General features: G+C 35.6%; 1 protein-coding gene across 1 annotated transcript; it reads right to left on the reverse strand.

Moving 5' to 3' along the window:
* Positions 1-7,092: 7,092 nt before the first annotated feature.
* On the reverse strand, positions 7,093-13,412 carry LOC115919069. The gene is made up of 5 exons (XM_030998749.1): positions 13,334-13,412; positions 12,709-12,854; positions 10,079-10,239; positions 8,888-9,102; positions 7,093-7,680 (listed from the first exon to the last, which is right to left on the reverse strand). The coding sequence occupies exons 2-5, from the start codon at positions 12,815-12,817 to the stop codon at positions 7,242-7,244; spliced, it is 924 nt and encodes a 307-aa protein (XP_030854609.1). The 5' UTR covers positions 12,818-12,854; positions 13,334-13,412; the 3' UTR covers positions 7,093-7,241.
* Positions 13,413-14,687: the final 1,275 nt, after the last annotated feature.

The raw sequence follows: 14,687 nt of genomic DNA on the forward strand, positions 1-14,687 counted from the left end.
CCTGCTGTGCTGTTGAATGGGGTTATCAACTAAAGAAATTGATTTTGATAGGGCTGGGGTATTCTTATGTGTAACACAGTGTCGTATCGTCTTGGTGAATTGACCGATTGTTGTGAAAATTAAAAATGCTACATAGCTCCTTTTGCCACACAAGAATGCAGTGTTCAGTTATTCACAGTTGTGGCTTATATCTGTCTTGGATTGTTGGTCATTTGTACATGAAATGAATTTGATAGTTTGATTTACCGCAGAGTTTTGTTTGGTTTGATATCTCGCTTGCAAAAAATCAGTTAACATTTGCTTGGCCAAAATTTGAATACTTGTTTCTTCTATACATTTGATATTGAGTAAATCCCTAGAAAAAAAAAAAAAAAAAAAAAAAAAACTATTAAAAAAAAAGAAAAATGAATGAAAAAATACAAAAACATTAGTTTAGTATGTTTGTAGAAAGACTGTATTATGTAGTGATTCAGTAAACAGGATATGTTATGGTGTATACAATTCTAGAATTATCATCTTTGTACAGGCATTGTTTACAGTAATCTTACTCTAGAATGTATGTTTAGCTTCCAGGAAATCGTGTGAATAGCATGACATCTTTTACAATAATATGATGTAGTTCAGTTGTTTGAACCGAGAGTTGTAAATTTGCTGTTTGCATACATTTTTGTGGATAAGTTAGCGAGACATTCATTGCACTTTGACTGGTATAGCTCATCTATATTTGTGTGAATTGTCTAATTGGAATGTATGCTTGTAGATATAACACAAAATTGTACTTTCCTATCATATCTAAGATCTATCTTGTGTAAATTGTACATAGACCTTTGGCATAAGAACGAAGCAACTATTTTGACAACAGAAGCACAATATTAGAATGGCAGATGAATTTTTTTTGGTAAAGGATAAAGTTTGACCAAAAGTGTTACACTCTGTTGTAAAGTCACATTCCTGTTTGAAAAATTAGTTATGCACTTTGCAGTGAATTTCATAGTGACAGTGTGATTTTGCCCTAGCTTGAATTGGGGGTCTGTCGTAGGATTGTTGTCGCTATACTGTAAGAAACATGAGCAATATATTGTAAGGTCAATTAAAGAAAAAATAATCAGTTTAAAAAATAAATAATATGTAATTTTTCTCAGGGTACTCTCTATATTGACTGTGAGGTAAGGTCCCGTGAATGCCATGTGAGAAGTGTAAATAGTTATACAGAATGTTGTATGAAAAGAACATGGCAGGTCAATTCTTGTATTTATTTTGGGTTTTCTGATCCTTGGATGTCGGCCATAGAAAGTAATGAAATCCGGAATGTAACTGATCTTTTGTGAAGAAATTTTGGTCTGACCTGAACAGTATGCATTTTGAATTTTGTAATCTTTGAACTCCTGTTTGTATATTTCACTATGAGCGTAGTTTGATAGACTGAGCTCGTGAGTGAAGTGACCAGATGGTCTTTCTCGAGTTCAACTTGGGATAAAACCAGATTTATAGCTGTCAGATCCTCATAGCATCTCGCTGAAACTGAACTGTAAATAAGGCATTGTAATTTTCTACTCGTCTGCGCTATTCCATGCACAGGAAGAAAAAAAATGTACAGAGAAATTCATAGGACATTTTTCGAGCAGGGGCTTCTTTCTTACGAGGCGCTGGTAACATTTGATTTACGCACAGTGTACATATATCAACACAGCTGTAAATAACCTTTTTCCCTTTTGTGGTAGATTTATCTCCGAATTTTCTGTAAATAGTTTCACATAACCTGTCAAGCTGTATAGCAATACAGAGCATCTGTTTTTCTTTAAGAAATCAAGGATACTTTCCTCCTTTACATGAAAAGAAAACATTCGCATTAGGCATAAGTTTTGTGTTACATATTTGTATATAAACATTTTTTGGGGAGATTTTCTTTATCTTTGTTTAGTTACGTTTGTATATCCCTCTTTTCGTTGTTGCAAGAGATGTAAAAAAGTAGTATGATGCTAATTTTTACTGTGTCTTGGTAACCACAATCATTTAAATTTTGTACATATATACATGAATATATATATATATATTTCCCATGATGGCACAATATAGAATCATCAACTTATTTCTTCTTTTTCCTTTTATTCTCTTCAAGATTACTTTAAAGGTAGTTAGAATGAATAGAAGATAGACAACATATTTCCTGTACAGCTTTAACACGTTATATATTAATTTGATGTTGTGTATAGACCGAAATATCACTTTGGATATTTCCATATTAATGGTTTGAATATATACGTTTCTTGGTTATTTTTGTGTTGATTGTGAGAGAAGGAAATGTAATATTTTTCAATCGTGATGACTGGATCTCGCGATGGATTTTGTACATATGCACAGAGGTATTTAGTGTTGATTTGTAGGTCATCATAGCTAGCTAGTCGATTGTATAGTGTGCATAGAATTTGGAAATTCCTAGGTATTTGAAACATATTGATGTATCATTTAGTGTGAAATTATTTTATCTTACAGCATGTAAAATGTGCTCTATTTTTTTTCTTCTGCCGATAAAGTTATGGTTATGGAAGTTGTGGAGCTTGGGTTTACATTATCAGTCTCAAAGTATATGTAGTTAGATAATTTAACTTTTAGAAGCTGTTTTTGGAGAATTCCATTCTAATATATCCTTTGTTGTTGGTTTTGCTGTGCTAGATAAGTGATAGGAGGTCTTTGGTTGTAAATGAGTTGAACGCTACGCTTATTGGTGCAAATTCAATTGGTAGACTGTGAGTATTGTTGAACTCAATTCGTTTGTATGGAGCCAGGAAGGCATTAACTCATACACTTTAATACTTTGATACAGACTTAACATTATTCTTGCTCCAAACATATGTTTTACACCACGTTCTAAAGTGTGGTGTCTGAATTATATACCATTAGGTTGTATCTTTTGGCTGTTTAACACCATAGTGCTAAGTTTTAATGGTCCTATGCGATATAAGACCATAGTGTGAAACTCCCTATTGCTGAGTGTTTATTTCCTATGCGATATAAGACCATAGTGTGAAACACCCTATTGCTGAGTGTTTATTTCCTATGCGATATAAGACCATAGTGTGAAACACCCTATTGCTAAGTATTTATTGTCCTATGCGATAAAAGACCTCACTTTGAAACATAGTGCTGAGTGTTTCACAATGTACTCGATGTATTACATGTATAAGACTTTAATGGGTAATACAGTGCTGAATACTGTACAACTGTACAACAAATGTATCCACACTGTGTATGGTGTTAAAGAACCTTTATGTGTCACACTTTAGTGCTGTTTCAACAGTGTACTAAGTGTTATAGTGAGAAGAATTACATATTTTTGATTGCTTCTTCAAACAGAAAGCACAAATGTACAGAATATACTAATGATTATCAGTTTAATCGGCAAACCTCTATGCGTATGACAAATGCTGTGAGTAACATCGCTCCATTGTCTACTTTAAACACTAATTGAATTGCTTGCTTCAAATCTAAGCCCGACACAATTCTAACTAGAATCGGTAAAACCATACTGAAACATTTTGAAGAGCTTGGTACCACAACTACCTGTATGTGGCTTTTATCAATGAAGAAAAATTGTGGAGGGTATCATTCAAACATTTAAAAGGAACAAACTCTTACAGAAAGACTTGTTGATACTGTTGTTGGTTAAGTGCAAACCTGAAAAGAACTGAACCGTTTTTAAAATCAATTATTCAACGTATTTGTCATTTCTAATGTCACTTATACGGTGGCCCAAATCATGTTTTGTTTAAGTGCTCTGGAACATTTGTTTACAACTATTTGTTGAATATTACAAAAGAAACTAAGGGAAGAAAAGAATTACAAATTGCCAGATGTTTAAACCTTCAAAGATGAGAAAGGTTTTTTGTACATGTATTTATTTTGAGTTGGAATAAATGTTTTCATCTTCAAAAAGTCATATTTTTGGTACATATACCTTTCACCAACCTTGCTAAATATGTAATTATCAGTCTCTGTTATAGGATTCCCCTTTTACCTGTTTTTCTGCATAAATTACTCCTCACCCCTTCCATATTTTCTGACATATCACGTATTGAGGGCACCATAGTTCAATTGATAATTCTACAATTTGCCATCTTTGTTCTCACATTGTCAATTTTGATGACATGGTATTTATTTTTGCCATCGCTGTTGTTCTCATAGTTCCTTGCGTGCCTGTAGGTCTGCTTGTACTTTGTAGGTCAACGTTTGATTTCTGTCCAGTGTATTTTAGTGTGTCGGAGTTATAGTGCGCACGGTGTAGACGATTAGTGAGCTGCAAGCCACTGTTGCCAAGGAAACGGGAAGAAAAGACAAGAGAGAACCAATCATGATCTTTTGTTTCCATCACGTGGCCTTCATATGCATGATGAGACGTGGCTTAGTCATGCTCTTAAAAAATAAAAAAAATATAGCAAGGAAGTGATACAAGAACTATGCAGTGTTTTGTCCTTCTTTTCAAAGTTAGTTTACTATCAGTTTGTTGTTGTTATGGTTGTTGATGATATGAACGCAAAGATCTCCCAGAAATCAACTTCAGGGCCATTTCAATGCCCCCCCCCCTTTTTTTTTTTTTTTTACTGCTCGTAGAAATCATTGTGAATTTCCACATTGATAGGTGATGCATAAAGGCCTAATAAATTGCCCCGGGTTGATTAAAAAAAAAAAGGTTTTGCGATAATGTTTGGCGATGATTGTGTAGTGATAATGTTTGGTGATGATGGTGTAGTGATGGTGATGATTGTAAGTAGGACGATGTTTAATGATATGATGGTGATCTCTATACCTGTAGTGATGGCGTCTCGATAATGTACATGTTGCTGATCTTGACAATGATTTCGATGGTTTTAACAGTGATTATGACTTATATGTGTCTCTGTCATCCCGACGATTATATACAAAATGATAAAATAATCGTAATAATAAAAGCATTATCGAGCTTTTATATACGATTGTTTCGAGTGAATACTCGTGCAAAATTGCATGTAGGGTAATTAACAGAGCCATTTATTCAAAGAGCTTGGCCAACTTGGTTTCGGTAGGTCACAACATGCGGCGTATATTTTTCTGATCTGTATTTGCCCAACAAATACAAAGAGCAATTCGAACCGGGTTTGTTAAACTCTCCTAATCAAAGGCTCTGAGGTTAAATAATAAATAGCCCCATTACCTGACCAATTTCTAACTTTTTCCAAACCCACATTACCAACGAATAATTACTACAACGAAAGATAAATCAATAATTATTCCCCAATTCGTCCTTCAAATTTAAAGAGTTTCATCTTCGTAATGCAACCACATTTTTGCGTAAGTGACTCGATACGAATTATTTCATTCATCCGTTATGAATAACTGTATTTCAAAAGTCAGAATGCAAATTGCATTTAAGAATATTATAGGTAGCTAGGGCAAGCCATAATGTTTGTCCTACCTGTTATGGTGATGGAGGTGCATCGATTAATGCATTTAGTTTGCTCTCTTGAGAAGAATACTTCAACATGTTGCAAACGGTGCATAAATTAAAAAGATTACACAAATTTCATGAACATGATTGTGTCTAGCATTCATCTCGATGCGCCTTGTAAAAGCTGTGAACAAAAAACATTTATCTGCTCTTGCGCGGGTGTCCCGACAATTGGACTCATTCAATATGCTAATACAGTCATACGCTATGAGCATTATTCTCGCTCAGAAAGTACATAAAATGAACAAAACTATAAGTATTCAAATATAGTTGAATCAGTTTTATTAGTAAAATACATAAAAAAGAACTAACAATACGTAGAAGTAATATATATTTTTTCTTTTTTTTCTTCTTCAGTGGTGGTTATGTAGCACAGAATCTGCTTATAAACATTCTATAAATAACTATTTACAAAATTTGTCTGCACATTGGTTATTTTGAGATATACAAGGTGAACTTATTGCCTGGAAAATTAATTCACTGCGAATGCGATATTTGCTGGCTAAAATTCAAGCGATGTGGCGTCCTCTCGCGACCATTTCGAAAAACCGGGGGGAAAAAAAAGGGGGGGGGGGGGCAATCTTTAGGGGTTGTAGGACCGAATTTGCTGACACATGAGTCTAGATATTTCAAATATTACTAGCAACCAAAAAAAAAAAATCAACCTATCAACAACGAAGATCAACAACAAAATGTAAGCATAATGTAAACATATTGTACAATCCCGAGACCGAGCTGGCCGTCAAGATTGCGGATTTCCAACAAAATAATTTGAGGGGGGGGGGGGGATGGCGGGGCTCAATAGCGATGCCCCTGTGCTTGGGACTTACATTTCGATGCATCCATCCATATTCCTGATAAAATATAATTTGGTCTATTCGGAAAACAAATACTAATTAGCACTGCCTATAATTCTCACAGTACATTGCATGTTCAAGCTTGATTAGTTGGAACCCGGTTAGAAAAACCTGTTATAACCAGTAGTCAACTAATGATTTCGCCGATAAAGCCCTCTTGCTGATAAATACGAGTTGAAATTAACAACTTCAAATTATAGTTTTATATACATTAAAATATTAAAGTATTTACACATTGACGTCACGAGTAATGACCGGAAAAAATGAAATGGAAACATATCTCTTAAAGGTACTATGTCCCATTTGTAGGCCCAAAAAATGAAAGGTTAAATTCCAACGGCATTTGAAAGATAATACTAATTTAAAACTTCCCTAAAAGAGGTGGGATTTGAAAATGTCTTCAAGTGGGAAATTAACGACTATCAGTTGTCAAATCGACTTAGGAGCTATAGAGCCAATAAGTAATAGTCTTGATTTTCAGACCATTGTACGGAATGGTTATACGTTTTATGCTGCGCAAAGGTTCAATCAGTTTAATTTTGGCCATCACAAGAAGTGGGTTATTGATGTAGACAAATGCTCATGTACCCTTTACAGCTCATTTTATGTATGTTATTACCAAAGAAGAAAAAGAGCCAGTCATTCACTCAATAGTGTCTGACAGTGAAGTCTAGCAAGTAAACGGGTTTCCTTGCATAATTTGAATATAAGGACACTGCTAATGTTTAAATTTCACAGATGGACATACATCATAATTCCTGCAAAGTTCTACAGAATTTGAGGTTGGCTGCAAAAGGGACATATTACCTTTAATGGACAATTCCAAAGATTAGACACTAGTCTACGTTCAAAAGCAATTAAAACAGTCGATTGCTTCGAAATTCCGAAATGAGGTCGATCACTCAGGCAACATCCTGCATCGGCATTTTGTCACTGTTAGCTACGGTGGTTTGATCCTTACGACAACAGCACGTGAGTCCTTTGATCACCTTGCCCACAAGAGCAGCGCACGCCAGGCCGACGATCACCGCGGTGAAGATAGACACGCTCCTGTTCGGGTCCCAGTTGTTGAAGAGTGCGGATATCGAGGCCATGATCACGACGGGATAGACCATGAAGGCCGAGCGTAGGTGGCGCTCGAGGAGGAAGATATCGACGACGAAGTAGAGGACGAGCTCGACGGTGAGGATGGAGAGACAGATGAGAGAGGCGACTTCTTCTTCGAGGTCGGCGGAGTAGGTTAAAACCGTGCTGAGGTTGAGGAGAGTGGCGATGGTGGTCCAGGTCGCGTAGACGAGGATACCATTTGTGATGAAAAAGCTGTTCAGCCATAGGTCAACCCTGGAGGAACAATTAAATGGAAGAAATTATTATTCGGTATAGTCATTCGGTAGGATAGCTTAGCTGTGCATCGCACTCAGTGGCGAGATTTATCCAACGACCTGGTGCTAATGACATTTCGAATTGATCAATTAGAATCTTCAGTCAGGAGCAGGTTTGAAATCGCTTCAATAGTTAACCGAAATGTTTCGGTATATCTTCACATTTATGGGCATGCATAGCTAATTCTAATTTATGTACATTTTGCTTATCCTCTGTTGAAAGTATTCTAAACAATGAAGTGCTTTTGAATTAAAATTGCTTTTTATTTGGTTTCCCAGATGGTACGCAATCTATCTTTAATTTTGTCATTTTATTTGCAAAACACTATATATTTTTTGCGACATACAAAAGGGAACGGCTATCTTTGAATTCTTTTAAGAAGATGCTCAAACGATGTTATGAAGTTGAGCGGATTCTTTCTATCAAACGCAATGACCCGAATTCACAAAGGAGGTTTGTCGACAAACCGAGGTTTATGTACGTCATAATCGTTTTGACGCGTTTTTTTACAAACCTGGTTTGTAAATAACAAAAGGAGGTTTGTCGAAACAAAAGAATGTTTGTCGAAACAAAAGAATGTTTGTCGACAAACCTCCTTTGTGAATTCGGGCCAATAAGTTCTTTGTATTACTTGATAAATGGAGACATGTGCAACTGTTGTAATAATGTTTGTTTTACCGATATGTCACAACTTGTACTTTGTTCAAATGTATTGTTTGGTTCTTGCTCAAGAATGATTGAATACTTTTTTCTTTGGAAAAAAAGAAGAAAAAAAGAAATGTTTCGCAATCGGGTTCCGATAATGATTCGTCATCGGCTAATGTTTCATGCTATATTTTAACGAGCAAGTCAAAGATTGATGAATACGTGAAGTGTCACCTATTTGTCTGATCATCAGGTAAACTTAAAGTCTTTAATAATTAAAATTAGTGTATATTGATATACGAATCCTCCTCCAACAAAAAGCTGATTAAAAGCTGTCATAATTATAATCAGTATACCTTGAATTTGCCTATTTACCATTCCCTCCCAAAAGCAAAAATGAAATCTTTAATAATTGTAACCAATCCGTGTACTTGAACTTGCTTAAATAAGAATTACCCATGCAGAAAAAAAGCAGGAGGGGGAAAGGGGTGAGAGATAGAAAAGAGTAGCCCAAACTTACCTGTGATCTTTGCACAACTGTTCTATATGCTTATCAACCGCTCTGAGGTTGATGATGACACAAACATAGTTGGTGAATGCGATCAGGGCGAGGACAACGAGAGAGACGATGAGGTACTGTCTGTCCCATGTAAACAACCAGGTGACGTTGAGTACGAGGTTGACGGCGTAGATAGCCAACAAGGCAGGGGGGACGATGGAGGGGTTCAGGTACACCTGTAAAGATAAGTCAAGGAGTAGTCGATTAAAGAAATTTATTTAAAATAAAGTACAACATTCACATTTTCAAGCCTTACATCTTTCCCCAATGTGTTTAAGATACATTTTAATGTCAAAAAAAGAAAAAGAAAAATAGAACTATTATAGTGTAGGAACCGACAAATTGTCCAAATTAAAGTCAGTTAAAGTCTAAGTAGCCTATAAAGACAGCCAACATACAAAGATGACACCGAAAACTCAATTTCATTAGACACGAACCAAAATTAAAAAAGTAAAAAGCAATATAGTGTATATTACCATATTGTATAGTATTATATCGGTGTCAGATTTTTTTCATCTAAGGTGCATGGCCGACAAATGGGACATGCCGACAATTTGAAGAAGAATCCTTTGGGCTGATATAATTTGCCGACAGTATAACCTATCATTATCAGAGGCTAGGATGGAGATTTGATTTGATTTGATTTATTTATTTCTGTTTGATTTTCTTTTTCTTTTGCATTTTTACAAATATATAACAAACAAATATTGCAAATTTACACATGACAAAAGAATATATGTAGAATAAAGTAAGGCTGTGTGTAACTAATCGAGAAAATCAAACAGGAGGGTTGACAAAATAAGGAACAAAATATTGGTAAAAGGGGGAAAAGACAGAAAAAAGGAGAGAAAAGAAAGAGGGGATGCACATCAATATTCACAGACTTATGTGGTAGTTGGATTTCAAATCAATCTCAGATCACGACTACGCTATTGTAAGTTATCATCTGAGTACCAGCAAATTAGGAGGAAAGGATGGGGGGGGGGGGGGGGGGAGGGCGGTTCACTACTTTCTAATTTAACCATGCTAATGTGTGTCTTCGAGTTAAATTTGCCAAAATGACTTGCGAGATACAGATAACATTCCGGATGACTTTTATTTAAATAAATTAATTTGATATCATGTATAATGGTGTTGAGATTACCCACTCACCTTGCCAAACTTGTTGGTCCTGAAGATGTTGACGATGACATAGATGATCCAGATTGCTTGCCAGATGTAGATGACACCCCAGATGCTAAAGGCCCAGCCAGCTGGGGTGATAGAGATGGCGTACTTGTCCGAGAGGTCCCCCGTCGTATTCAGGAACCAACCTGTAAGGATCGAGAAAAGACAGTGCTCATTGGTTAAACAGGTTGAAATCCAGCTGATACCAGTTGAAACCAGTTAGTTTTTCCAACTGGTATCTACTGGTTTGAACTGGTCTAAACTGGTACCAGTTAAGACCAGTTGATGCAATTTGGAAAATACAATACCAGTTGTTACTGGGACCAGTAGAATTTGGCCTCAACTGGTACCAGTTGGAAACCAGTCGAAAAATACCAATTTCAACTAGGACCAATAGAATACCGGTTTAATTGGGACCAGAATATTACTGGTTTCAACTGGTAAACTGGTACCATTTAAAACCGGTCGTCAACTGGTACCGGTTGAACCAGTATATTTAAGTGGTTTTAAATATGGAAAATGAAATACCGCTCACTGGGAACAGTTGAAAAACAAGTTGCCATCTGAAGTAATTTGATTTACCAGCTGAAAAAAAATAATTTACCAGTTGATCTACCAGATGAAAACCAGTGATCAACTGATTTTAAACTGGTACCAGTTAAAATCAATTGACCAATTTGGAAACCAGTAGAAATACCAGGTTGACTGGGACCAGTAGAATACCAGATTAATTTGGACCAGTATGCTATTGGTCTCAACTGGTACCAGTTGACACCAGTATACTCAGCTGGTGTCAATATGGACATTTGATTTTCGCTAACTGTGACCAGAAAACCAGTAGGAAAACAAGTTGAAAGACAAAATCAAAGAACAGTTTTAACCAGAACGTCAATGACGTAGCGCTCATCCGCATCTCGCAACAACAAATATCGTAAATTTTATGTGGTACACTTTTGAACTGGTCAAAAAATAAAAATTAATCAATGGAGCAAAATCTCAAAATTCTGTGTAGAATTCTACGATATAAAGCAAACCAAATCAAAATTGGTCGAAATATGAAGGAGAAGAAGCATTTTTTTGGGGTGATTTTTAAATTATTTTTTGAATTCATTTGCATAAATTACCATAATTAATCAATGAAGCAAAATCTCAAAATTCTGTGTAGAAGTTTAGTGTACCAAAGTTAGCTCTACCAGATACAGCAAACCAAATCAAAATCGGTCGAGAAATGAAGGAGAAGAAGCATTTTTTGTGGTTTCGAATACATTTGCATAAATTAGCATAGATAATAAATTTCACGATTCTGTGTAGAAGTTTTAAATCCCCCTCCTAGACCTATCATATGAAACAATCAGAATCAAAATCGGTTGAAAAATAACGAAGAAGAAGCATTTTGAAAATTGTGGACGGACGGAAGAACGGACGACGGACGCCACGGCATATTAGCTCATCGGGCCCTTCGGGCCGGATGAGCTAAAAACAGTACAGTAACCAGTTCAAAAACCAGTTCAAAAACCAATGAATGTATTATATGCATATTCATGATTAGTTTGCATATTTCACAGGAAATATAATTATCATGATCTGTCAAACAAATGTGACAATGCTCATCAAATTTTGTGCATTGACAAATATATTATATATGCCTGATCATGTTTTACATCTAATTTGCGACGTAAAATTAGATATATTGATTATATAATTAATAACCAGGAAAGAACTTGTATAATTTTATAATATGTAATCCACTTCAAATGATCTTTGTGATGGTGTAATTGCAAGAGTGTATATAGTACGTGAACCAGTTGGTGACAAGATGTCAATATCAATTATAGATTATCAGTTGATCACTGGGCTCCAATATACTGGATAATCCACTGGTAAATCAACTGGTAATTCAACTGAAATATCAACTGGTCTCAGATGTCAACTGGTTTTTCAACTGGTCCCAGTTAGCGGTATTTCAATTTCCATAATAAAAACAAGTTGAATATAGTGGTTTCAACTGGTAAACCAACTGGAAATATAAATTGGACTCAAATGGCAATTGGTTTTTCAACTGGTTCCGGTTGGCGGTGTTTCAATTCCCATATTAAAAACTAGTTCAATATACTGGTTTCAACTGGTACCAGTTGACTACTAGTTTAACTGGTACCAGTTGCCTACTGGTTTCAACTGGTTTTTCGACCTGCCTTCTCGTTCAGTATTACTTATTATATTGAATTTTGCGTTATCATATTTGGGTTTAGGATTTACTCTTCTTTCAAATTATAAGGAAGAAACCTGAAACAAAGAGGATTAAGTTAGCCCTTGTAACCATATCAATTGATATAAAGCAGTAACCTAACTACATTTCTAAATCATTATGCCTATAATTTCTCGGAATGTAAATTCATCGAGAAAAAACATTTGAAGAAGATGAGGAAGTAGAAGGAAACAAGAAAATGGAGAAAAGTATAAAGGAACAAAAAGCAACGATTTTTAAGCTCAAATGAAATTTCAAATTGGATGATTATTTTGTGTTGACGAGGACAATTAACGCACAGGAACTATCCCTCATCCAAAATTTCACAGCCCCCCCCCCCCCTAGGTAAAACCATTTGCCCTCAACTCACCTGGGTCAACAGGTAAGGACCCGATGGTGTTGACGATAACGACGCCGATGAACTCAATCAGGACGAAGAAAGCCAGGAAGATATAGATGGGATCACTCGTTTTCGACATCGTGACTGTTTGCGACTTTCTCCTGCTCGGCAATGAACTACAAAATGAATTATCACAGAGGTTAGAAAAACTTATATTTCATAGACAAAGACGATACTCTTATAATCGTAATATATGTTAGCAGAAACTTATTACAGTAATTATATGGCGTAAAAATGTTTTTTAAAAAATGAAGAGATTGAGAAGATATATAGAGAAAAAGAAGAAAAAGAAAATGAAAAAGAAGGAGGAGAAGAGGAAGACGTTAAGGGGATGATTAATATTATTATTACTTATTATATACATGCACATAATTATTATGATACGGTTATACACATCCACACCCACATACACACACAAGCGGACATATTTTCACTATATATTATTTTTTGTACACATATCACTAATTGACATTGGGATGTATTCAATAATAGCGTCACACAACAAAATATTCAATAACTCGACTTTAGTGTGTGTAAGCATAACACCAATTTAATTGATGTAATTTATCTTACCAGCCACCTCACTCTCACTTACCTTTCTATTCCGACACGTACGACAAGAGTTTGAGAGGAGTGCCTTATTATGCAGTATATTGACGCTTTACGAACCAGCAGCTACACGACACTAGCTGTAATGATGCCGTCACAAAAATGTTGCTGTCTATACCCTACCACTACTACGAACAATGGACAAGAAAGTAAAGACGCCGCAGCTTAATTGACGAAGGTCTAAAAGAGAGATCTCACAAAGGGCGACCCGCTCAACCACGAAACAACATTGGTTTTTTATGCAACCGACAATGGAACTTGTTTCGTAACCCCAAAACCTATACAGTGTGAGTCAAAAAAAGTTTACACCTAGAAAATTGCTAATTGTTTTAAAAATCATCTATGAACAGTAAATTATTATACATCTTATGAAAGAGTGTTTTATCCCAAATCATTTGGTACCATTTTTGTGTAGTATGTGTTCACGCTTGGATGAACAGGTGGCATTGTTTGCGAGAGTGCAAAAATCGACTTGCGCCAAAGTGATGCCTTCAGTATGTATTATGTTGGGATTAGCGGAGTGAGAGAATGGATTGAACTTATCAAATGAAATGCATTGCACATGTTTTTTGCAAAAAGCAAAGTCACACACACACACGCGCAAAAATGTTCGTTGATATTTGATATTCGATATTTGATATGTGTGGCATGATTAATTTTGTTAGGGGTGTTAATTATTTGGATCTGCAAAGACCGAATTAATACCCAAATCCCAATTGTTTTATTCAAACATCACATAGGCAACTTTCGCGCAATTCGATTTTTGCACTCTCGCAAACAATGTCTCCTGTTCATCCATGCGTGAACACATACCACACAAAAATGGTACCAAATGATTTGGATAAAAACACTCTGTCATAAGACATATAACAGTTTAATGTCCATCGATGATTTTTTTGAATAATTAGCAATTTTCTAGGTGTAAACTTTTTTTTGACTCACACTGTATAATACGTAGGAAGGACGACGAAATGGGGCAAAGTTTGCTCGTCACTCACATGCTATAATTTGCCCAACTAGTGTCTGTACGATATGCTAGACATAATGGTGAGAATTGGGTGAATTTCTAATTTGGTACATTTTTGTCGGTTAAAAGTTGGGTATTTTCTTTTATCTAACACTGGGAAAATAATGCAAAATCTTTAATTAGTTGGGTAAAAATTGTTCAATTTTTTCCCCAACATTTTTTTAGAGTGTAACGAAGTCCCGAGTATGGTAATTTAAACTGTTTGATCACGAAAACCATGGAGATTGTTGAGTCCGTGTACTATATACCGATGTAGAATTATTGGCTTCTAACACAATTCAAGGATAACCTTTTAAACATCGCACCAGCGCCC

This window comes from Strongylocentrotus purpuratus, unplaced genomic scaffold (assembly GCF_000002235.5).
Source record: "Strongylocentrotus purpuratus isolate Spur 01 unplaced genomic scaffold, Spur_5.0 spur5_contig_861, whole genome shotgun sequence".
Lineage (NCBI taxonomy): Eukaryota > Metazoa > Echinodermata > Echinoidea > Camarodonta > Strongylocentrotidae > Strongylocentrotus > Strongylocentrotus purpuratus.

Coding starts and splice junctions, on each gene's coding strand:
- LOC115919069 (XM_030998749.1), bottom strand. CDS start 12,817: ATGTCGAAAACGAGTGATCCCATCTATATCTTCCTGGCTTTCTTCGTC. Junction 10,240..12,708: donor GTCCTTACCTGTTGACCCAG/GTGAGTTGAGGG, acceptor CGATCCTTACAG/GTTGGTTCCTGAATACGACG. Junction 7,681..8,887: donor CAGTTGTGCAAAGATCACAG/GTAAGTTTGGGC, acceptor TTGTTCCTCCAG/GGTTGACCTATGGCTGAACA.